Raw genomic sequence first — 27,008 nt, 5'->3', positions numbered from 1 at the left:
CAAGAGCTGTAATTTGTTCACACATTGCGTTTTGGTTGCGTTTTGAAACCCATTGCAACAGCTGAGTAGAGGTGATTTGCCTTATTACATTACAGTTAACATTTGCGTCTACAAAACGCATCGTAAATGAAATGTTAACATACATGTTTTGTTAACACTGCATTGACAAATGTAAACAGCAATGTAATTAGGCAAATCACCTCTCAGCTGTGTGAACGCAACGTGTGAACTCGCCCTGAGGATGCAGTCACACGTCGCGTTTAAAAACGCATTGCAACAGCTGAAGAGAGATTTGCCTAATTAAACAGATGTTAACACTTGCATTTACAAAACGTATGCGGTAACACATTCTTAACGCATGCGTTAACATCGCGTTAACAGCTGTTTGATTCGGCAAATCTCTCTTTACCTGTTGCAATGGATTTTTAAACGCATGCATTAAACGTGACGTGTGACCGCACCCTGAGGGCACGTTCACACATTGCGTTTTGGACACGTTTTCATGGCTTTGAAACGCAGTACAACAGCTGATGAGAGGTGATTTGCCTAATTACATTACCATTTACGTTTGTTAACACATGTATTAACATTGCGTTTATGATGCATTTTGTAAAAGGAAATGTTAACAGTAATGTAATTAGCCAAATCACCTCTCCTCAGCTGTTTTAATGTGTTTCAAACGCAATGAAAATGCTGGCCAAAACGCAATGGGGGATATTTATCATACGCTGGTGCTCGTGCGCCAGCGTATGATAGCCCCGCCGCTGTAAATTCGCAGCCCGATGCATGAAGAGGCTTCTGCCCCGCGCCGGCCCACTCCCGTCTGGCCGCGCCCCCCGCTCGGCCGGCCGCCCCCCCCCCTTCACTGGCGTGAAGGTGGCGGATTGGGGAAAATAATCGCAAAAGCTAGCAATTAGCTAGCATTTGCAATTATTTCAGGGCCTCTGCGCCACTGGCGGTGCGCAGAGGTCCTGATAAATATGCCCCAATGTGTGAATGCGCCATGAGGGTTCGCCTTGTTATAGGGCCAAGCATTAAATTCACTTGCTCAGTTGTGGGCCAATCTGGGCCTGACCCCAGGTTCTGGGTATCCTACTCAAAACCATTACTAGATAGCTGTCAAAATAATACGAGAATATTTCCTTATATCAGACTTGTCGCAGATAGACATGGACGTGCCACCAGAACATCCTAACCCATATAGAACTGATTTTAAGATTTAGAAATCTATTATGTGTGAATATACACCTATGCCATTCCCTTATTAAAGGGGTTGAACAGGTAAAAACCCCTTTGCTTACATCCATAAACAGCCTGACACTAGTCCACATGTTGTGCCGAACTGCAGTACCAGACACAACCTGTGGACAGCAGTGGTGCCGTTTCTGGAAGAAAGTTGTAATGTTTATCACATCATGGACAAAACCTTGAAGAGGAGGAGGACAAACGCACAGTCCTGATAAAGCGATTCTTCTTTCACGAAACCTTTAACTCTAGAATTATTCAATATCTAATATGCAACAGCCAATAAATGCTGTGTGAACAGGGCTTTAGGCAATGTAAAAAGTAGCAGCAATGATTACATTCCCTGAATGTCTGCGCTTACATACATAAAGTACTAGATACAAACACAATTGTGGGAACTAAGGGAAAAAGTCAAACAAGAATAGAACATAATAAAAAGCTCCCCAGGCAGAAAAGAGCAGACGCCGGGAGGAGCCACCATGAAGGAAACGGCGTCTGCAATACACACCGAGACCACGCAACGCAACGTAACGTGAGCACATGATGGAGCCCCTGAAGTGGATGAGACCTGTATCAAGCCATGTGCTCAATATCAATGCAGCATATTAATGCCATAAATGTGAGACGTGTATGAGACACATAATTACCAGCAGGAAAAAATACTCATGTTCTGTTGCACTTTGCAACCACCAGGCAGAGCTGTCCCTTCCCTTTTGCATCACTACTGCAGGACTAGTCATGTGACCACCCGTAGCAGATCACGTGACCCCTATACCTAGTGGCTGGCACCAGCAGCCCATGCCAATTCTATGTTCATTATCCCATTTAGGAATTCAATTCAACCAGAAGGGGGAGGTTTTTGGCCCAATCGCATATGCGTATCAACTGAAACCCATGTGATCTAAAAAAGCAACAAGTTTTTAGAATGTAAACAAGACAAAACACATCGGGGGGGGGGGGGGGGGGAGTGACTTTGTAATGTAATGGTGCCAAAATATGCAACTTTTACAAACGTTTTGCAAAGTTTGCCCAGTTTGACACTGTTGCGTCCGATTCATCTTAAAAATATGGATGTGGACATCTGAAAAAGTTGCACATTTTTGTGCAGTCACAGTAAAAGTCACGGTAAAAGTTTAAACATTTGCGACTTTCGTGTAACTTTTCAGACAAACAACAGACTCTCTTGCCTCATCAATCCTTAAAAAAAAACTCAAACTCCAGACATAAGATAAATGTCCCCCATGGTACCTGTCACCTATCACTTGAAACGCATGACCATGCCCCTTCCCTTTCCGGTTGGATGTTTCCTAATGCAGGCGTGCGCTGGAGACTGGAGTGCAGCACGGCCCTATGTACGGGAAAAAATATAGCAAGCTCTATCCTTTTCCCCAGTACAGAACGATGGGCAATACGTCCATTTAAATGCAAATGCATGTGGACGTATGCTACCTGTACCAAAACAGTACAGTAAGCAAACACGGAAAATTCCCGTCCATGTTAAAGAGGCCTTAGATGCCGTACTAGAAACATGAGAACTGGCCTGGGTTGCCAACGCCAGCTTCTAGGTATAATGGTCATCTGATTCAACTGAAACCTGTGGATACAGTCTCACTGGTGACTGATTGCTATGAGAAACATGCAAACCTCAAAACACCCAAATTTGGTAAATACTGTGGATTTTTAATTTTTACAATTCATGAGAGAGGTGAATTTGTACCAAACATTTTTACCCTATGGGTCCCCTAAGACCATTGGAAATAAGTTTTCTTCTCTCCCAGACCCTGGCAGCACAAAGATGCACAACGCTGCTAGCATCCTTACACAAGAGAACGGAGAGCCATAGAAAACAGGAGAGCCTATGGGAGTGTGCGCAGGTAAGTACTTTTGACTGCTGGCTACTGTATTGTGACTGTTGGCTACTGGGGGCATCACTGTGACTACCGGCTACTGGGGGCATTACTGGGACTGATGGGGGTATCACTGTGATTGCGGCTCATTGGGAGTATCACTTGAACTACCAGCTACTGGGGTTATCACTGTGACTACAGGCTACTGGTGTCATCACTGTGACTAATGGCTACTGGGGCATCACTGTGACTACCTGCTACTGGGGGCATCACTGTGACTCTGGGCTACATGTATCATTACTGTGACTAATGGCTACTGGAGGCATCACTGTGACTGCGGGATACTGGGAGCATCACTGTGACTCATGGCTACTGGGGGCATCACTGTGACTCACGGCTGCTGGGGGCATCACTGTGACTGCGGGATACTGGGAGCATCACTGTGACTCATGGCTACTGGGGGCATCACTGTGACTCACGGCTACTGGGGGCATCACTGTGACTGCGGGATCATGGGAGCATCACAGTGACTAACGGCTACTGGGGGCATCCATGTGAATTCAATTATGATTCATAACAGTAGCAAAATCACAGTTATTAAGTAGCATTGGAAATAGTGTTATGGGTGAATGCCACCATAACATGAGGAACTGAATTAAATGGCCGCAGCATAAGGAAGGTTGAGGACCCCTGCTCTAAGGGGGTTGTACTGCCTGGTTTCAACCACCATAGAAAAAGCAATAAACTTATATTATTATATAGATATTACTATCATAATAAAAATAAAAAAATCAAATCTTTTTCATTGTTCTGATTCTATGAATGGAGAACACAGCATTCACTACAATGATCTAGGTGGTGCATGAGACTCATCCATCAAAGTCAATTGAGCTTATTTACTATGGGTCGCGCTACTCACTTTCTTCAGACTGCGCCGTTTTTGGGATTTGCAAGGCTTTGACAGGTATTTAATAGGTGTCTACGCTGGGATTGTGTCACACGCGATCAGTTTCTGTCGCAGCTGCGCCGGCTTTCATGCGACAGAAATCGGGGTGCGTGCCGATCCGATTGATTCGGACTGGTGCAGGATTAAACTTTCAAATTGTGTCACAAGATCAAGCACTTACATGCACCAGGAAGAAGAAGGTGAACTCCGGTGGACCTGAGCGGGGAAGAGACACATGCAGGATATCGTGCGCATGATCTTAGTCAGACAATGGGGGTCATTTACTAAGGGCCCGATTCGCGTTTTCCCGACGTGTTACCCGAATATTTCCGATTTGCGCCGATTGTACCTGAATTGCCCCGGGATTTTGGCGCTCCCGATCGGATTGTGGCGCATCGGCGCTGGCATGCACGCGACGGAAATCGGGGGGCGTGGCCGAACGAAAACCCGACTTATTCGGAAAAACCGCCGCATTTAAAAACCGAAATTGTGTCGCTTGGGAGGCGCTTACCTTCACCTGGTCCAGCTCGGTGTATTCTGGCACGTTCAGTTGATTTTCAGCGCAGCAGCGCCACCTGGTGGACGGCTGAGGAACTACCTTCATAAATCCCGTCCGGACCCGCATCCTGTTCAGAGAACGCGCCGCTGGATCGCGAATGGGCCGGGTAAGTAAATCTGCCCCAATGCACTTTCTGTGAACTCTGCAGGACCGGGTAAAAAATGTGCCCCAATGGGTGCTTTTAAAAGAAACGGTTGGCACTTGTGTCATCCTAGTGCGGTCAGATTCGTATGTGATAATCTTACACAACTTGGATGATTAAACAACAACCAAAATCTGATCAAATTTGGTCATTGTGAACCGGAGAAAAACATATGATTTGACACTCTGGCCTTAGACACATTCATACATGATCAAAGTCAACCATAGCCACCAATTTTGGTTGTACCTGCCCAACTTCCATGTATGGGGTGTGCTAACGGGGGACAGGGGGCTGTCACGGTTGGGTGAGTCAGAAGGAAGAGCGGGAGGGATACGGTCACCTTATTGTCGCAATGATTTACCTGCAATTGCTGCCCCGCTGGCACTGCCATCCTGATCAGGTAACCATAGCCGCAGTTTATTTGTAAGAAACATTTTGCGCTGCCCTCAGAGAACGAAGGTATTACACGTTCTTTATGAGACAGATGACTTGGCAATGCCAAGAGGAGCAGAGGTAAAACATGAACTTTGTATACTGCACGCAACAAATCTGCTTCATATCCTGAACCCGTCCATGCCAACATCTGCTAATCATTTCCCGGGCAGTGTAATGATCAATATGGGGGAGATTTATCACAAATCTCCTAGAGCAAAACTGTTCTAGTTGCCCATTGCAACCAATCAGAGCTCAGCTTTCATTTTCCCACAGCTATTTATAAACTTAAAGCTGAGTTCTGATTGGTTTCCAAGAACAACTAGAACAGTTTTACCTCAGAAACTTGATGATAAATCTCCCCCTATATGTGTATTTAGTGCTGGCAAGATTGCTATGCCAACTCCCAGCATGCCCTGCCAGTGAATCCATCAATTATCGGTTTCCCTTTAGTTTTGACTATATTTTGTTATATGACAACTTTGGACCAAATGACATGGGAAAGCTACGAGTCGTACTGTAATAAAAGTGAAATGTAAATGTTGGACCAGGGCTGCCGAGATGGCGTCTACTGGTGCATTTTAGTCAAGGGGAATTGCTATCACAACAAATATTGGGGGAGATCGGAAAACAGAACTGTTCTGGTTGCCCATGACAACTAATCAGAGCTCAGCTTACATTTTCACACAGCTGTTTATAAAATGAAAGCTGAGTTCTGATTGGCTGCAAAGTGCTACACTTCTCAGAGGCATGAGATTAATCTCAAGGTTTATGGAGCACATGTAACTTTGCACCAGTTTTTTTCAAGAACTTCTGCTTTCGATTACTCTTTAGGCTGATTTTTGCGCTCCTGTTTTTGCACAATTTTGGGAGCAATTTGTGCTGCAACGTATACCAAACTATTTCTTATGCCTGGTGTGGACTGGTGAGTATTTGCACATTTTTTGGGGTGCAAATCAGTGATATATCATGTGCCAACATCTGCCACCAGACACAGTTATAAGATTAATCAGGGGCAAAGCCAGAAAACCAGCGTGCCCTGAATAGTGATGAGTGGACCCGTTAAAATCTCAACCTGAATTTAAAAAACATGTTAGGGACCTCAACAAGTAACACGATCGTCGCTGCCACTAAACAGGGCTGTTAACTGTTTGCTGCTAGCAAAGTCGCCAGCGACATTCAAATTACCCCTGACCGTGATTATGGAGGGTCATCAATTGAGAAGCACCGATCCTCCCCAAAATGGCCGGCAGGTGAGTGCCGTTGCGCAGGGGCACTGCAATGTAAATACTGTTGGTGACTTTGGCAGCAGCATTTAAAGAATTTAACGCATTAACAGCTGGGGTGTAGCCGAACCGAAACGGGAACTTCTAACGGGGTTCAGTACGAACCCAAACTTTGCGGTTTGGGTCCGTTCGACACTAGCTCTGAGCTTTAAAGGAAACCTACCACTTGAAGTGGCAGGTTTCGGATGGAAATACCGGGCACCAGCTCAGGGTGAGCTGGTGCCGGAGCTTATTTTTGTTAGTGTTTTAAACCGCGGTATCGCCGAGCGCGTACCTCCCTGCGCCGGCTATAAAGTTTAAAAAGTGTTTTAAACCGCGATACCGCGGTCTAAAACACTAACAAAAATAAGCTCCGGCACCAGCTCACCCTGAGCTGGTGCCCGGTATTTCCATCAGAAACCTGCCACTTCAAGTGGTAGGTTTCCTTTAAAGAAAACATTAAAAACTTGCAAAAATTGCAAATCCATGAAAAAAAATAAAATGCAATAATAATTATACATGTGTATACTATATGTCATAAAAATCTTGTGTAGAAAAAACTCTCTGGTAAGGCCTGTACACCGAGCGCAGCAGGCATGTATAATACAAGTGACAGTGAGTGGTGGAAGTGCCATAAGGCTGCTTCCCATTAGAATTGGGTTAGCCCCCCCCCCCCCCCCACACACACACACACACATAAGAACACATAAGATGGTCCCCTATGAAAATAACATTATAATAGCACATTGGATTGGTAGGACACACAACCCATACGCTCCTCGCCATCAACATTGTGGCAGCTCGCAAAACTCTGTATAATAGAATTTAATCCGGGACTAAAAAGTGACTCCGACATTATATTAGAAGCAGATTCCATCTCCGACACAATTACTTTTTACTAGCTTGAAGCCAATTACAGTGTCAAGAAAATAGCAGTGGCTCAATCACTGTACAAAGGATCCATAAAACTGTAGGCTCCGGCGACGGATGATGTTAGTGAGATGTTAGGATTGTCTGGAGGAGCTAAGTAAGAAAGAAAAAAGACAAAGACAAAGAGAGTTATTAAAGCAGCCAATAATCTGGCCTTAATGTGATGCACTATGTGGCGCCATACTTATCCGATGTTCTGACAGCTACTTATCTTTCTTCACACTTGGTAAGTACAATAGGTCCACAAGGTATGTCCATAAGCCTTCCTTACAGTAGAGCCATGCTGTACGTCCATTAGCGGTCCTTACAGTAGGGCCATGCTGTACCCCCATTATCCTTCCATACAGTAGGTCCATTTTGTACATCCATTAGTCTTCCCTACAGTAGGGCCATGCTGTACATCCATAAGCCTTCCATATAGTATGTCTTTTATGTAAATCCTTCGGTCTTCCATACTGTAGGGCTATACTGTACATCCATTGGTCTTCCATACAGTAGGGCCATACTGTACATCCATTGGTCTTCCATACAGTAGGGACATACTGTACATCCATTGGTCTTCCATACAGTAGGGACATACTGTATATACATTAGCCTCACAAAGGTATTTTCAAGATGTTCACCGCATTGCAACCATATTGTAACATGTATATAGAACTGTGTGTACCTCCAAAAAGGGAGAATTACTAGTATTGGCATAACAAAAGGTCATTAGTGGGGTAAAACCTTTCAAGGATAGTTCTACAAAAATGGTCTTAGAAAAAAAAATCTATGGATTATTACAAATTATTACAAATCTCGTTCAGAAACAAGGAATATCTAACCATATAAAAGTGTACTCAACTGGCCATATCCAGAATTTATTCTCCAGTTTATATCAAAGGATTCCTAAAGAGTTCAAGTGATACTTCAGTATCTGGCACCTCGTAGTGCTGGAGAGTCGTCCGAAAAGGAATGTTTTGAGTAGTTTCTTAAGGAATGTGAATTATTCATATAAATCAATTGAGAATAACAACCCCCATATGACAGGACACTAATGATAAGTGATTTATGAATCTATTACACACAATATATATTCCTTTATTCCTTCTCTTCCTCAAAAATCCTCCCACAATATACTACAACATGTTGCACGAGGAACTGCAATTATTTCATGGCTTGTACGCCACTAGACCACATACAACAAGCAAAGATTGTGTAGTCCGGCCTTGCAGTCATTCATCCCTCCGATCTGCAAGTATAGTGACTGATGGGACATAGTTTACAGCCACCCCCACCCTCCCGCCACCCAGCGGATACATCAAATACATCAATATTTTCAGTAATATTCACCAGTGAATTTTCGAAGACTTTTTAAATGGCTTGGAGGTGACGTAGTCAATCAGTACCTAAAATGACGTAGGTCATGCGGGACTCAGGACTTCCTGAGAGATTCCATGTCATGTTGGCTTCTGTTGGATGGAGATGGCTATGCTCCCATCTCAGTTGTTGGAAGAATGTGACCCCCCACCCCCACCAACCAATTATATGGGAGCGTTTTTTACAGATAGGGCTTGCACGACCCACTCCATCTGCCGGAAGCCACTCCGCCCAAGGCTGCCCACATAGCGCAGAGGAGTCTGCGCCAAAAAACTGAAGTAGAAGAACTGATAACTCTCCCCCAGTGTTTTTGTAGTCTGTTACCATAGAGATGCATAGAACTGTATTAGAGCTGCATTTAAGACACAGGGTGATATTTTTGAGAGTATACACATGGTTGCCATTCTATTCTAGATGAAGTATAGAATGATCTCCAATAATTGAACACTGTCCCCTGGTAGGACATTTATCCGTGCGCCTTCAATGTTTTCATTTCTGAAGCTATAAACCACTTACATTACACATTTGTGAAAACTTCAGTCTAAATCTGCGATGAACCCTCTGTGACAGTCATCTGCCAAGACTGCTCGATGGCTCCAGTGACACATTTTCCAATATACTAAAATGAAGTCTAATGTTTTCTTTGGAGTTCAAAGTATTTTTTGCACAACTTTTTGGCAACAGAACATAATCTGCACAGTTTATTACACTGGATGTGAATGATCTGTGTCGCCTTTACGTGGGCTGGGCCACTTTTGACATTCCACAGACCTGAATTCATAGACCTTCAACCGTTATGGTATGGCAGACGATGCCAATTTTGCTATTGACCTGAATAATCTTAGGCCTCATGCACACCGACATGGGTCGAATAAAACAGGCAAGGTTTGCGCTCCTCACCCCTCCCATCTTCCCGCCCCTAATGCTGGCTGGAATAGGACCTGCTCTATATTTTGAGAACTATACAAAAAGAGAAAGACAGGGTTTAACTGGTGCGCAAGTAACCTTCTAGTTTGAGGTCTCTTCAACAGAAATGAACTGATTCGACTCTGTTCCAGCTAACTTTTATTTGTATTGCCAAAAGGCACAATAAGACGATCTAAAGGTAACACGTTTTGGGTTACCCTGTTATTTTCTCCTTTTGTATTCTATTAAACACGGTCCCCTTGCGGTCACCAGATTTGGAGCTGTTGAGGTAACCATCTACTAGTGGAAGGAAACTACACCAGTCACTAAAGAATCTGACCCCATATTGGGCCCATAGTGGTAACCAGTTGAGCACCTCTACTTTACTTACCTGGATATTAATTCTTCCCTCGACCTTATCACACGAGGTGCAATCCTCCCTTGTTGTCTTTTTTATATGTGTTACTATATTTTGCGAGGCAGCTGCCCAGCTCGGTCTCACCGCACCATGCCCATGTACAACAGAACTCCATGGCGGCTGTGTCCTAGCTGACATTTTTGTGGCTAGCTCATGACCTTCATGTACGGTCGTGTGCATGAGGCCTTAGTCAAACTGACTGCAACATCCCATCTACTGTATATTGGCGTCATAGGTAGACGTGTATCGTTCTAAATAGTTTGGCTCAGAGACATGCGTTGACAACCCCTTCTGGCTCTGGTTGGAGAATGTGTCAATATATAAATTATGGTCAAGCCAAGTCATTCACAGTGGGAAATGCACTTTCCATTTTCTCTCATCTTAGAGAACCTGAATTGTAATTTAAAGGATCCATCGGAACATGAAGATCTGACTATCAGGACTCCCATCAATCAACCAACTCTAGAAGCTTCTGGGAGCCGGAGAAACGACTAAGAATGGAGATGAAAGTCCAGCTCCATTCTCTGTTTAGTCTGTCCTCCAAACCTGCTGCTTAGCTCCTACTTTGTGCCGGTTGGTGGATGTCATCTAGGTATGGATAGGTCATCAAACCTTGAAAACCTCTTCGAATATTCAAAGCCAAATACTCCGGATGACGATCCCTCCTTCAACTCAGGAACCTACGGTCCAGTCTTGCCTATAAAGTCTGTCCGGGATGGAAAGCCATCTCTTACCACAGTGAAAAGTCCAATACCGTGATGTGAATGGTGGCGCAGGCGACTACCACTACAGGGTTAAGTCTAAACTTAACTTGTCCTCTGAAATACCCAAATGCTATAAACAATCTTCTAGCAAAAAGTAAGGCGCTTCTCATGCATCTGATTGGATGTTCCTTATACCGGTCTTAGGAGCTCTGATCCGGGGATATACTTACACGAGTCTGGAATAACCAGTTCTTTTGATTGTATAAATCGGTTAATCTTTCTGTTGCAATTATCATTATGTGTTTTATTATGTACCTAAACATTGAGATGGGAAAAGCATTCGGAGGAGAGCGATGCTAATCTTAGACGGGTGCTTACAACCCTGTCAGAACAAGAACATCTGATAACAAGTCTGACCACATCACATACATGCATATTGAGTGCAAACATCTAAAAATTATATTAAATATTCTTAGAATGAAAATGTCATTGATTTTATAGAGGAAGATCCCCAGTTTAGGACCCTCATCTATCCCCAAACATGATAAGCAGCTTCAAAGAAGACTTGGCATGTCAATGTATTATACGGAAATTTCAATGCTTCCAGGGTGCAATGCTTCATTACTCCTGCGGAGGCACTGCAGGAAAAGTGAGCTGTTTCTGACATTTTCCCAAAAGTGTTACAGGATGTATAAATTCTATAAGACCTAGCAGAAACTATATGAACCAGGACCATAACCAAAAGCGTACATATAATATCATGTTTCATTGGTAACATATCTTATGTATATGACTTGGAGTCTATTACTAATGCAATCCTATTACATATAACATGATGTCTGATCCACAGGTAGAAGAAGGGGGTGTAGGTTAGGTTTGCACCTGGGTCCAGCTGCCTTTATGAAGAAACCAGTACTATAAATGACAAAAATAAGGGTCCCACATAAGAAGCAAAGTAAGTTCACCCCAACTTCCACTGTCTAAAACTTGATCAATGCTCTACTCTGGTTCCAGAAGGTCGATCACACTAATCCATTATACTATGCTGGACACCGCCAGCCAATCTACTCTCCGGATTTGTTTTGCATCATTCAAGTCCCTGCTTTCTTTATGCTTAGGAGTCTAGTGAATGGTCTTCAGGAGGACATTACAGGTAACCAAGTCGCACGTGACTCGGAGCTGAGATCTCCCACCATACAATAGTTGTGGACGGCTAATGACCTAAAATATATTTTGCAAGGAGGTTCAAACATTTCTGCTTGTACGATCACAAGATCATAGATACGTAAAAGTGCTTGTCCAAAGGTTGAAAAACATGGCTGCTTTCTTCCACAAACAGCGCCACCCCTGACCATGGTTTATGTTGGTGTTGCAGTTCAGCTGTATAGACACTACGCATGGTCAGGGGAGGAGCTGTTTTTGGAAGAAGGAAGCCATGTTTTTCAACCATTTTAATCCCTCTCCAACAATCCTAACATACCTGTGCATACTCATCTTATCAAGTATTAGGCAACATCTGATATAAATCTGCTACAAAATAGTTGGAATTCTACCAGACACTTAGTAACAGATCGCTACAGGAAGCCATGACTCCTACCCGTAAACACAAGTTTTAGGTGAAGTATGGGCATGGGGGTGTCTTTTCTATTTCAGTGCAGCTAAATATTACTTCTACCACCAGGATGAAGGATTGTAAGCCAAGTACACTGATATACTGGTGTGTGCCTCTCAGGCTCATTTTCACAATTTTAAAGGGAACCTGTCATCAGAAATTTCCCCAATAAACCATGAATACATAGAGGCTCAAATAATCAATGTAGACCCATAAAGCAAGGACTTTATTAGAGAAGCCTATTAGAGAGCTATTTGCATATTTTTCCCAGGGTGCCTCTCTAATGATACTCCCTTAGGGTGATGGCACACGTGGCGTTTTGAACCCGTTTTTGGGCCGTTTCATGCAGTCCGTTGAAAGTTTTTCCCAATTATCTTAATTAAGATGATTGGAAAACGGACAAAGACTTCAAAAAACGGATGGTTTTTCAAAAACCGCAAGCGTTTTTTAACGCACTGCTTAAAAACGGACCAAAAACGGGTTCAAAACGCAAAGTGTGCCACCACCCTAAGGAATGTGATAAAATAGGAATTTAGTTTGTGAAAATGTTTGGCCCAAAATGAGAATGGGCTACACAAAAACCCAATGAGCGAGTAATGAACTGTTGCAGAAATCATACACAATGAAACAATAGAATCTAAAAGAACTTAGAACTTTCATGGAGTGACTTGGCATCATCCATCGTCTCACATTGCAGGCAGGTCTTTCTCAGCGGCGGGTGTTGCCTCTCCCCAGCATTAGGAATATTATAATATCATATAAAAACACGAAATCAACCAGGCCACAGCTATATAAACTGCTGGCATTTAGGAGATGTGAAGTTCATGCAATGTCTCGCAGCAGGACAATGCAGCCTTTGTCCGGGGCGTTCTGGGGGTTGTTTAGAGATGTCTTTTTATGTGAGTGCGCCATTTTTTCCAGGCAACATTAAGTAACATTCTTATTCATGTAGGGGGAAAGAAGTTTAACCCGGGTCAATGGAAAGAAATGGAAAAAAGAAGGTTCCTATTATCTGTGAATGTTCTAAAACTTTAATGGACGGAAAAAAATAGATAGAAAAATGAGGCTCTTTGTTGTTAACGTATTAATGTAATTTCTTAGTGTTGATGTGATACATAAAACGGTTATGTAACATGAAAACCATACGCGACAATATTATTTAGGCAGAGAAGACGGAACAAGTGATTTATTTCGTGCCATAAAACTTCTATATTTCGTTGCAAGTGAATCTTAAAGTGAGAAATATAAAGGGGAATTGTACTACAAAAAGTTGCGTAAAAGTCCAACCTACCCAATACTTACCCGAAGCTTTCTTTAAAAAGTTTTTAGTAGCAGAATTTTAAATAGAATAGAATATTAACCTTAGGAGAAGTCATCCTTACCAAATTATGGGAGTCCAATTCTCTGTAACTCCAGCTGACTTAAAGGGACACTGTCAATAGCTTATACTCCACCAGACTACAATCCCCCTCATGTAGGGAATGAAATGTCCCTTCTATAATTCCCTGTGTAATGTAAAATTTCACCAATTTATCTATAAAAAAAAATCTCCACCAAAGTCATGGGAAAACGAGCTGAAAAGAGTGAAAAGAGTCATAAGCTGTCTCAGATGAGTCACTTCTAGAAGCTACTAGAAATACTCACCTCCGCTCCTCTTCATCTTCATCCTGGCGCTGTCCGGGACTAGTCTTGACACACCGGAATCACCTAGAAAAGACACTTATAATTACCAGCACAGAGTGGGGGGACTGCTAATTATGCACCCCCCTTCATGCTAGGAGAGGGAGGTGACGTAACCTCGCTCTCCATGCTACCAGCATGGGAATGGGAGGTGCAGGGCCGTGCATAATTAGCATATCCTGAGTTTTGCAATCTATGATTGTATTCTAATCCCCTTCCCCCCCACCCCCACCCATTCCCCTAAAAGGAGAGCAGAGGAGAGCAATTACATTTATTAAAGGGGACCTGTCACCAGGGACCTCATTTTCACTAAACGCAGGTTGTAAAAGCCCCTCACACCTGCAGTGCACATATGCCTCTCTGCCTTATATAAGCATGTGAATTATATTATAGTTGTGTGTTATAACTTACCTTGCACCCTGACAAAATCCTGGGGTTGTCACAGGGGTTGGGCTTTGGTTTGGATGCATTTCACAAAGCAACACGTGACTTGTCTATGCTGGCCCCCACCTTTGTGCTCCTGTACAGCTCCTCCCTCCTGCTCCTTCACAGAGGTCCCAGCCTTGTGAGCTGACATCAGCGGGGGAGGAAGGAGCTGTACAGGAGCACAAAGGTGGGGGCTAATATCTGAGTGGTAAGTAACACAGACAAGTCACATGTTGTTTTTTGAAATACATCCAAACCAAAGCCCAAACCCTGGGGGGATCTCTCTGCACTCTTCTTCTTGGCAGTGACTGTCATATCCGCGTCTATTCTCTTACATGACAAAACCATTACTATCCCCACCCCTGAAGAAGAAACGAGAATAATTTACTGTGTGATCTGACACTTCTTATAATCATCCTCAGCCTTCAGGGATCTGGGCCTCTATTGCACGGACATTATGCACATGTTTTCTTAACATCACAACCCCCGGATCCTGCAGATGAAGAACGCCCAGGAATTATTTAATCTGGCTGTCAGAGATGACAATGCAAATACAAGTAACAAAACAAAGCCGTCAGATATTCCTCATTCCATAGTTGTGGGAAGGTCTTGTTACCATTAATTACTCGTAATCCTAATATCTGATTAGTGATTAATAAATTTGATAAATAAATCAATTTGATAAAATTAATAAACTTGATAAATCTGACTGGGGTTCCGGTAATCCGGTATCAGGTCCCATATAGGAGGGACTCAGGGTTTGGCGCAGGAACTGCAGATACTACTTTTTTGTGTATGTCTTTTCCACTTTAAGAATCCTAGGAACGAGATTGATACTGTAGATAAGCGTTCTAATGTTTCCATAACAATGCTATCTCTCCAGCTTGTGACACTGACCTCCTAAATAATCTCAAGACTAATTGCTGGAAGAAAGAGATTCTCAGTCTGTATCTGCACAATATCCCCGATCCACTCAGTAATCGGGAAATGATTCGTTACCCATTAGACGACCAGCCCCATCAGGTAGCGGATGAAATGTCCTTTGTAGAAATCCTTCTTTTATGTGAAATCTCAACCGTTTCCCTATAAAAAATCTATTCCAAATGCATGTCAAAAGGATCAGAATAGAGTCAAATATGCCTGAGATGAGTCACTTTTTAGAGGTTGAAAGTGTCACTAGAGATGCTCATATCTTTGGTGCTATCCAGAGACATGGAGGGTCATTTACTAAGCGCCCGATTCACGTTTTCCCGACGTGTTACCCGAATATTTCCGATTTTCGGCGATTTTCCCTGTATTGCCCCGGGTTTTCGGCGCACGCGATCGCATCGGCGCCGGCGTGCACGCGACGGAAATCGGGGGGGGGGGGGGGCATGGCCGCACGAAAACCCGACGGATTCGGAGAAACCGCTACAATTAAAAAAAAAAAAAAAAGTGCCGCTGGACACATGCTTACCTTCACCTGGAATAGGATCGAGAACTCCACCGATCCTCGGCGGACTTCAGCGCAGCAGCGACACCTGGTGGACGTCGGAGGAACTGCCTTAGTGAATCGCCGGAAGACCCGAATCCACCGCAGAGAACGTAAATCTGCCCCATGGTGTCAAATTAAAGATAAGAATCTCATCTTTCAGATCACAGAATCGGAGATACAGACAAATACATATATATAATTGGAAATGCGAGTTGCAAATAAAAATCAAGCCTGATGTGATCTAAAATTTGAGATATCAGCTGCAGTATCTGACCATTACAATCCTCTCTGCTGTCAGAAAGGAGGTGCTGGAACAGAGGAGGGGGTGTGTGCTATGCTAATCTTCTCAGTGTTCACACACGCCCCCTTTTCTTCTGTTCTTGCACCTCCACTCTGACAGTGGAGAGTATAACAATGGTCAGATACTGGGACCGAATATATGAATCAAGTATTTTCATCTCTGTGTGTATGAGGAGGTGAAAGGTCCTCTATAATATGACTCCATGGGAGCAGAAGTTTCTGAGAGCAAAACTGTTCTAGCTGTTCATGGCAACCAAACAGTACTCATTCTTTCATCTTGGAATCAGCAGTATGAAAACTTGAGTTAATCTGATTGGTTGCCATGAGCAACTAGAACCGTTTTGCTCTCAGACACTTCTGATAAATCTCCCTCGTTTGTAAGTGCTATAAAACTAAAGATAGGAACATCTGAAGTACCAAACTTGACTCATCTCAGGTAAAATATGACTCTTCTCTACTCTTTTTTACATAATTTTGTTCGAAAACAGGTGATTTTTTTTGTAGCTAAACAGGTGAGAATTCACATAATAAATGGAACTCTAGATAGGACATTTCATATTGTATCAGAGGGTGCACAGTGAGGATCGGTAACATAAAGAGCTACTTTTTCAATCTAGAAGATTCTAAAATGGTAGAAATGGGTTATAATTCTGAGGGAATCATCCAATTTTTTTCTGCAATATATTTGTAGCTTCTTATCAGTTCCTCCTGATCTAACCACATCACGTGTCTGGGCGCACATGAGCTGACTATGTCCTCTCATGTGATGCCATTACATGCCTCACTAGACCTGTTACACCCAGTTTTACTCAGATCTTCACTTAAAATCTTTACATCTATTCTTATGTCTTAATAGCTCCTGCCTATGTCAGTCTTTACTGTAATTTTTTTTAGTTCTGTTCATGAACCAGGTGGATTAGGATGAACAGTGTAAGATCTCATAGAAGAGTGAAGGTAAGGGGAAATGTGTGCCGAGGGTTTCCCTTATAGGTCTATTACAATTTAAGAGTTTTCTTAGACTTTGTGAAGTTTATTATTTAGCATCAGACTCAGGGGGAGCATCAACATGTCTTCTCTAACTTTTAGGCTCTTAAACCTTACACCAGTTTTGACCACAAACAATTGCAGGCAGTGTTAGGTATCGATCCTTGAGATTTGTGCAATCATACCTTTGTGCCTACTGTTAGTAGCAGCAGGACTGTTAAAAATCTATTTATTTTCCAAGATTGTAGCTGGACTGTGGCACTGGTGTGTGATATATCTTTAATATACTGCTGGCCAGCACCTCCCCATATGTCACTGCTTTGGTTTTCATACAGAAGCTGAAGTGGCCCAGAAGTGGCCCAGAGCTATGCTGTATTCAGTGAGGAGATCTCACATACCAGTACACCTGAGTGCTCCAAGTCCAGCTACAATTCTGAAACACAAATCCATTTTTTCACAGTCCTGCTGCTCCTAACAACACACACAAAGCTGTGATAACACAGATCTCTAGGACCAATGACAAACACGGAAGCTATGTATGGTTACAGCTTCTGACAGATTCCAATTAAAGGAAATCTACCATCCAATCCATCATGATAAACCAGGGACACTTACTCATAGATCCAGGCACCAATGACTGTGGTAATCTTCCTCTTATATTTCTTATCCATGGGCTCCTTCCTTCTAAAATCAACTTTTAAAATTATGCTAATGTGTCAGTATGACTCTGGGCGCGTTACCAGAGCCCCTCTGTGATGTTAATGTAATGTAGTGTAATGCAGGAGCACTTTATCCTCCCATTGTGCAAGATTACGGCAGGCAGAGGGTGGAGGTAAGTACTGAGGTGGAAGGGGGAGTGTGAGCCTGTGTCACAGCCTGTGAAGCTACAGCACAGAAGGGCTATGGTAGAAAAAAAAACGGGAGTTCTGCAAGTTTATTAGCATAATTTTAAAAGTTGATTTTAGAAGGAAGGAGGCCATGGATAACACATATAAGAAGATACCACAATCACGGTCCCTGGATCTATGAGTAAGTGTCCCTGGATTTTGAGGGTAGATTTCCTTTAAGGCAGCGCTGCCAAAGTCGGATCATATTGGGGGTCATTTACTAAGGGCCCGATTCGCGTTTTCCCGACGTGTTACCCGAATATTTCCGATTTGCGCCGCTTGTACATGAATTGCCCCGGGTTTTTGGCGCACGCGATCGGATTGTGGCGCATCGGGGCCGGCATGCGCGCGACAGAAATCGGGGGGGCGTGGCCGAACGAAAACCCGACGTATTCGGAAAAACCGCCGCATTTAAAAACCGAAATGTGTCGCTTGGGGAGCGCTCACCTTCACCTTCTATGGGATGGTGCATTCCGGGGCGTTAAGATTATTTTCGGCGCTGCAGCGCCACCTGGTGGACGGCGGAGGAACTACCATCTTAAATCCCAGCCGGACCCGAATCCTGTGCAGAGAACGCGCCGCTGGATCGCGAATGGGCCGGGTAAGTAAATGTGCCCCATTGTGTCAAGCTCCTCCTCACCGCTCCACAGCCAAAAACCTAATAGAGGAGATTTATTTACTTTATGGGCATGGGACGGAGGAAGGAACAGGACACAATAAAGACGTATTCTATAATTGTCACCTGCTACAATGAAAGGGGATGTACAGCAATTACATTTTATGCTGTTCTATTAATAGGACTAAATGTTCACCTACCACTAGGCCATATGTTTTGTGGCCCACCTGGTCACAGAATCCCTCGAAGATGTTTTCTATCCCCCAATATAAGGACTGATGGCATTTAGCGGGACCTTACAAATTTTGAGCCACCTATCGCCAGCCAATCAGAGAAGACCCTTCCACACAATAACTTCTCAAAGTCTGAAATTCCACCGGAGCTGAAGTTATCGGCTCCCGGTTGAGCGGCGTTTGCCAACCTCAGCTGCAAGGAACCGCACCGACAAGTTTTACTGCTATTTCATCCAAGGCTCCTGTGGAAGGACACAAGCCGCACGTATAGTCTACGACAGTCCTGGTTACAGAAAGTGCAATGTCAATAGTTCCACGTTCTACAAGAACAATGGAGAAGAATAACAAACATCAGGAAATTCGGAACAAAAACGTCAATACACCGCAGCTCTAGAATGGGGTTTTATGTCACCAGTACAACGTATAGCAAAGTGGGTGATGGGTGCTCGATGGGACAGGCTCTGGAGTGATGACATCATGTGTATGACGTGACCTGTACGGCTCCGTTCACACGTGGCGTTTACGTGGCATTTTGAAATACAGCTGAGGAAAGGAGATTTGCCTATTTACATTACTGTGAACACTCGCGTTTGCTAAACACGATGTTAGTGCGATAACATCACTTTAATGTTTACTTGTTTTTAACTTAACATGTGCATTAACAGTGTGTTAACAACGTGTTTTGTAAACACAAATGTTAACAGCAATGTCATTAGGCAAATCTCCTCTCCTCAGCTGTTTTTTGCTTTTCCAAAACGCAATGTAAATGCCACGTGTGAATGCAGCCCTATAAAGCGATGAGAGAATACGCACTGCACCAGACGCAATCCTCAACCAATCTAGAGAATCTTTCTGCACGTATTCCAACAGGCAGAGTGATGGGTAGCAGTGCAGGAGAGCAGGTAACAAAAGGTTTGCCGGTTCTGTCCATAGTGTAGTAGCACAGTGACACCACTGTCCTCACACTGTTGTACCCTGAGCTCTCTACACTCACTGACCTACAAGGTGTTAACAAACTTATGTGTTATGTGTTAACGCACATGGTAACAAAGTGTTAACACATGCATTTGTAAATGCAGTGTTGACAACAATGTAATTAGGCACATCCCCTCTAGCTGTTTGAAAACGTGTGTGTTAAACGCAAACAAAATGCAACGTGTGACCGCAGCCTTAGCTTGCCCTCACACTGCTGTGCCCTGAGCCCTCCATACTGAGCTACTTTACAGCTATTTTTCAGGCTTCTGGTTGAATCCCACAGCAGTTACTTTGAGCAGAGGGGAGGGGATGTGCAGCAGCTCAGTGTAGAGAGATGGAGCACAGCAGTGTCAACATACAAGCTACAATCCTGGAATGTAAATCTATATTTCACAGTCCTGCTGATACTAACAAAACACACATAGGTATGGCTACATAGATATAACGGGCCAACACCTAACATTGTCTGCAGCTTTATAGGGATAAAGCTATAAGGGGACATTAAGTTAACAAGTTCCTCTGATTTAAAACATAGAAACTTACAGATATGAGAACGTTTTCACAACATAGTAAAATGGGTGTAGTCCCATGTACAATCATTTCTGACTTGGTCCATGTACAGGGCACTGATCTGCTGACAAATGAACTTTTGTTTTCTGTTTTGATTTTTTTTTTTGGTTGATTGGGTCTTTTATGCTACAACAAAAATCATTCTGGATCTTCCCCCTTGTAAACAAGAGATGTATGACCTGTATAGGGACAAGCCGTCATTCTAACATGTCCCCTGTATAATTACATTTTCTGAAGGTCCCACCAGTCACCATCACCATCAGTAGGGAGTACACAGCTCATTGCTGTGAATGACTTCAGCACCGGCCATAAGACTTCCCTAGTCTCTCTTTACCCCTTTTGCTGTGTGATGGGGGGTATTGTCCCACATTAGTATTGCTGGCTGATTGAGTGAAAAATGCAAGGAAGGAACCACGTGTTGTTGAAGAAGGTTTGGATACACACTTGCATTCCCTCTGCCATGTAGCTGTATGAGAGGTCCAACTCCTGCTGCAAAAAAAACATTCCCCAAACCATGACACTTCCTCCACCACCTTTCACTGACTCCTTTACACACTTTGGGTTAAGCCTTTCCCCAGTTTGTCAATAAACCTAATGAATCAAACCCAAATAATTGAAAGTTCTTTTCATCACTAAACTTCTCCTCTGCCCACACAACATGCTCCTCAGCAAAGGTGAGTCTAACCTTTTTTAATTTCTGCTAATGAGAGGTTTGGATATTGCAGAGTGGACTTTCAGTCCAAATGCTCTTAAATGTTGTGAAACTGTATGAAGTGACAGATCCATACCCTGTTCACTGAACTGGTAAACAATTCCAGCTGGAGTGTTGAAACTATTACCCATGGAGATTATCCGCATTATCCTGTCCTCTTTTGCATTTTGAGGACGACAAGCATTCTTGGGGGACTCAAATGAGTTTGTGATGTTGTAAAGATGAAATATTCTAGAAATCGCAGATTTGGAACAACTAACTTCTCTTGCTATGGTTGATAGGGTCATCCCTTTGGCCTTCACCTTGACAACCTGCTGCCGGAAGGTTTCTGTAACTTTGGACAAAATTTTTTGGTCTCTGTGACAATTGGATTTTAAAAATGTTGGGTTGTCATAAGAACCAGGATTAACAATAAATCTTAATTACAGACACCTGTGATAACTGTTATAGCTGTTTATTGTAGCCTGGGGCTAAAGTACAGTAAATTACCAACATCCAGAGGTCTGTTTGTAACTAGGGGTCGTCTGTAAGTCAAGTGTTCTTAAGTAGGGGACCGCCTGTATACAGTTTATGAAAAAAGCTTAAAATAAATGGTATTAGGTGTTAGAATTTAGGAAATTGTGTGTTGTTCTCCGAACACTCGAATACGGTTATCCTCTGGTGAACCTCTAGGACTGGTTACTATATCAGACCTGGGCCATCTGAGGATCCTTAGCCGGGCAGCCTGCGCAGTACATGCCTTGTAGAAATACTTGCATGTTTTTCTCATTACTAAGAGAAAACTGCTGCCTGTTAGAAATAGACCGGCCCAAGGCTATAGAAATAAAGAACATTTTTACTCCGCACTGAATGCAGAGTATTTGTCGGCTTTGGATGATAAAAGTTGGAACAAGAAAAATGATCTACAGTATTGAGCGAGCAAAAGTTTTAGGCAGGTGTGGGAAAAAATGCTTTACAGTAAGATTACCTTCAAAACTACACCTCAAACCACATCGAAACTGATTGTGATGCAGTTTTAAATGCAACGTATGAACACGACCTAAAGGAAATCTACCATCAAACTCAAGCATGATAAAGCAGGGACACTTACTCATAGATCCAAGTACAGTGACCGTGGTAATCTTCTTATGTTGGTTATCCATGGCATCCTTACTTCTAAAATCACTTTGAATTATGCTAATGAGCCTCAAGGGCTTTGGGGGCTTTATCAGAGCCCATCTGTGCTGTAGCTTCACAGGCTGTTACACTGTGCAGGAGCACTTCCCACTGTGTGAGATTACAGCAGAGGTAGGGGTAAGCGCTGAAGGAGCAGGGGGTGTGCAGCTGCAATATAGAAGGTCTCTAGTAACTTCCCGTAGGGCCCTACTGGCTCATTAGTATAATGTTAGCTGTGGAGTCAGACTTGTGGTGTTGGTGAAGTTGTTGGTGGAGTTGGAGTTCAGATAAAATGGACAGACTCCAAATCATGAAATATCCTTTAAATGTCAGTTCTATTCCTAATTTAGGCCAGGGGTGAGCCACATTTATTGGTGCAACAGCCACACAGTCATATTGCTGAACTTTAAGGGGCCACATCACTAACCAGCCCCTAGATGCATCGACAACCATAGTACAGCAATAAACAGCACCCCTTCAACCAAATACTGCATTCAGAGCAGACAATAATAGTGGAAACCCCAGAGCAGATAATAACAGTACTGGAGACCCCAGAGCATTCAACAATAATAATGGAAAGCACCCCTAGCATAAGACCCCGAGCATAAAACTACTGATAATGGGGACCCCCAGAGCAGACAAATACTGGAGACTGCCTAGTAGATAATAATACTGGAGACCCCATAGCAGACAAATACTAATAATACCAGAGACAAAGCTGTGCCAGGAGCAGGAGAGGACCCAGGAGCAGTACAGTGCAGGTGACAAGTACTTACCACTCCAGTTCCCTCCTGCTCTTGGGTGTCACACCAAATAGGGTTCTGATTTAGATGTTTATTTTGTTAAACCAATAAAAAATAAACATGTTTTGCTCTTGCAACATCCCCCAATGGGGCCTAGCCTGGAGGAAGAATAACGGAGTGGCTGGCTGTTGCGACCTAGGGCACGCTGATGTCATGGTGCTTGTTATGCTTACCGGACGGCTGGTGGTATGTGCAGGTGGTGTGTGCAAGAAATATGGAGGGAGAGGTTGAACTACTGGTTCTCCCTGGGATAACTCCTGAGGTATCTGTAGGATGAATCCCCAGGTGATGGATGAGGAAGCCTGTGGTGGAAACAGCCGTATCCAGGGATCAGACGGAGGCAACGTTGTGCAAATCAATTCAGTTCTTTATTGAACAGCAGGCAATGGCCAAACGATTAACAGCAGATTCTCAAAGATGGAAGAGTGTTGGAGAGTATGGCCTGGTAGTAGGTTAAAGGACACCTGTCATCAGGTCTGTGTCACTAGTCCTGTCACCTCTACCTGTTGGAGCAGATCACAAGGATTCCATCCCAGCCTTTATCTAGTTATTTCATACATTATTCATTGTAAAATCATCTATTTTTTATCATGTAAATGAGGCTGGTCACATGGTCAGAGGCAGTGATGTCACCCCTGTTACCCCTCCCCTCTCCTCCCCCTGCTCATGTCTGTGTGTAATGTATAGTAAAGCATGGATAGTGTCTGTGCTGCATCTGCTGACATGCTGCATCCTCCTAATACACAGGTGAGAGACACAGACATCAGTACACAGGAATCTGACATGTTCTGCTGTAACATGGCTGCAGCCTGGAGCTGCTGTATCTCTCCTATACACACACATGCACACACAGGCTGCAGGGGGCGTGGCCAGCAGCACCAGGAAGCACATCATTATACAGCCTCACATCATTATACAGGCTGTCAGTCAAGCACTGGGGGTGTGGCTGTGCCTCCCACTCATGAATAGAGTGGACAGCTTGAATATGCTAATGCTTCATTGGACATTTCACAGGTCATTTGCATACAGCTTTAGGACCTCATTGCTTAGGATTACAGGCATGTAGAGGGACAATGAAGGGATAGAGGCAATGCTCTCTAATGGCAGTTTATAAAAATATATTTAGTTTAGGGGGGTTATTTTGCATGACAGGTTCTCTTTAAGGCTGGGCTGGTGCAAATGGAACTGAGTCTGAGTCAGTTCTGGGCTTAAGTCTCCGGATTTGCCCTGGCTGCTAGGCAGTAGGCCTGGGACACCTGTAGTTCCTGGGACTAGGACGCTGGCTGTGGCAGACAGACCATGAGGTCTGGTTCTGTCTGCAGACTCTATGCTCTGAACCAAAAAGACCATGTGCTTCCGCCCAGTAGGGGTTTATATATTCTCTGGTCAGGTGGTAGCACCTCTCCAATCAGCTTCCAGCTTGTGTTACAGGAACATAACTGGACAGTCACGTACCATCTCTCTTCCTAGAAAGATGATCAGTCTCCCTCACAGCTCCTGACATAGAGAGGGCACTATTCGCAACTATCACCTTGCCCATGTATTTGCAGGGGTGTTGCACTCACATGCCTAAAACTTCTGCACATGGCATCCGTTCTGTTCTTTAGGCCAATGTAACTTGAATGAATAATCCTCAGTACGGCTTTAAATTTATTGACCTATAAAACCCTAGAAAACTTTAGAAAATCTGTGACCACAGGAGCCCTTTCTTCATGACAACTTGACGACTACACGGAGGGAAGTCCAAAGCTGCCTCATAGAAAGTTTCATCTTTCGATGTGACACTTCAAGAATTTTAATTATACCCAGTACAAGGAACAATGGAAGTCAAAATAATCTTTATTAACAAACTGTCAACTGGTTAATATTGGAAGGAGTCGCAGCTAATGAATTTCACATATCTCTCCTACATGCCACCGCGGGGAATGTGACTTAATAGGATCTCACAGCAAGACTGGAATGTTCTACAATATCACAGCTACAACCACAGCACAGGTGACTTAACTATTTACTATCCACTGCCGCTCTGTACCAAAATCTTACAAAAAAATTGTGAATAAATTGTGGAATAAAATTAAGCAAAACTGTTTTAAAAATAGCATGATTTGCCACTTTATAATATAGCAATAGATCCTGGTGGTTTTACCGTGAATTACAAGTCAAAATAAAGGGGTAATACAAAAAAATCGCTATGTATATTTCATATTTGTATAATTGTGCCAGTTTGGTACAAATAGTTCAGGAAATTGACAGATTTTGAGAGTTTCTCAGTGTAAGTTCTCAGCAGTCGGTATCTGAACAGCTTTAAGTCCCTCTAGCACAGCAGGAAGTCACAGCACGACCTCTTCTCAGCCTCTGATTTATATCCAGAAAATCAGTTTCATAAATATACAAAGACTTCTCTCCATATAAGTCTACAGTCTTAGTTTCTATCATCACTACCCCTACTACAAAATTATTAGCATCTGACAATGAATTAATAGATCATCCAAACACATGAAAAAGAATGTATATTCATCACGAAAGGGTTGTCTTTTTAAGGCAGTCCATGTCCATATACACATATTAGGACAAATATAGGAGAGACACCTACTTGGCGCCCCATAATAGGAGTCTTGATCCAGAGGAAAGCCTGTACAGATGCTCTCTGGGTATCTCAGAGCCTGACCACCGTGGCTCTGACCACTATGATGAATTACTTTAAGAGGGAGTTGTACTCCTAATTGTTATCATCTTTCTGTCTCCAGCACATACATACTACATGTCCCTCCAAAGATGCAACCTGAGGTTCCTAATGTTGCGTCTATAATAGGGCCGGCTGTGCAAATCTGAGATAATAATGCATGCACAGGAATCACTGAGACCCAGAAGCCCCCCAGGGACCGTCAGGCTCATTCGCACAATTTTAGAAGCCTTTCTTTGTCAAAACAAGGGCATAAGAAACTAAAAATACAGCAGATCCTGACCAAGAGAGCACACACCATCATGTAAGTGTTTGGTTTACAATACTCGTTATGTATTTCCTTTAAAAGGCATCTACCACCAGGATGAAAGGTTGTATGCAAATGAGCCTAAGGGGCTCCAGGCTCCATTAACACCGATGGCCTGTGTGTCCTGAAAGCTTGCACCAAATATAATTTTTCTGGTTAGCCAATAAAGGTATCATTCCTTAAGCACTTTTGTAGTTTTTACACAAAAGTATTTACATCAGATTTTTGATTTTTCCTGGCTAACACGGTACGTCAACAATTTTCTCAACATACTTTAACACCTATGGAGCATGGAGCCCCTTAGGATCATTTGCATACAATCTTTCAGATGCCCTTTAAATGTATTCATTTTAAGAGAATTTTGGAAAACAAAAATAAAAAGTGAACATCTGTCTCCGAGTCAATATTCGCTTTCCACATAAAAGTCCACGGCAGGAATATCGCTCAGAACCACACGTCTGGCAGGCAGCGCTTTACTATCTTTCTGTCTCTTTATTGCTCCATTTTGTCATTTCCTTTGCTTGTATTAATGATGACTTCCCATATGCACTTAATATCACAAAGGTTCATTGTCGTAGACCTAAGGTGTACGCACAGCACAATCACCATAGCAGGTCCCTTTTAACCATTTTTAAAGGAAGTAAAATAGTTTTGGCCCAGAGCCCGGTGCAGCCAGAGCCTGAAAATGGACGAGCAATAAATCTGATTTACTAACCTATAGAAAGTGTAGAACAAAGTACATAACCTTAGAAGAATGGAAGCCGTCCTGGATTTCCCAGACTTGAGGCCACATGCAATTCTGCCTATAACCACTGAGTATAATAATATATTCCACCGT

The 27,008-nt window shown here is 43.2% G+C and overlaps 1 protein-coding gene across 5 annotated transcripts in view; it reads right to left on the bottom strand.

Annotated features, from left to right (window-relative positions):
* Positions 1-27,008, bottom strand: part of COBLL1 (cordon-bleu WH2 repeat protein like 1) — a 97,842-nt gene that overhangs the window by 44,683 nt on the left and 26,151 nt on the right. Inside the window, exon 1 of one of the 5 annotated variants that reach the window (XM_072121851.1) lies at positions 5,101-5,175. The exons of 3 other annotated variants lie outside the window; for them this stretch is intronic. Coding sequence is in view for 1 of the 2 variants with exons in the window: in XM_072121849.1 (XP_071977950.1) it covers positions 1,893-1,912 (20 nt within the window). In the remaining variant the exon portion in view is untranslated. Of the gene's footprint in view, positions 1-1,892; positions 2,020-5,100; positions 5,176-27,008 lie in introns of those variants that run through there. One more of the 5 variants, XM_072121849.1, reaches the window with a different exon arrangement.

Source organism: Engystomops pustulosus, chromosome 8 (genome assembly GCF_040894005.1).
Source record: "Engystomops pustulosus chromosome 8, aEngPut4.maternal, whole genome shotgun sequence".
NCBI lineage: Eukaryota > Metazoa > Chordata > Amphibia > Anura > Leptodactylidae > Engystomops > Engystomops pustulosus.
This window is presented reverse-complemented; position numbering and strand designations above follow the sequence as displayed.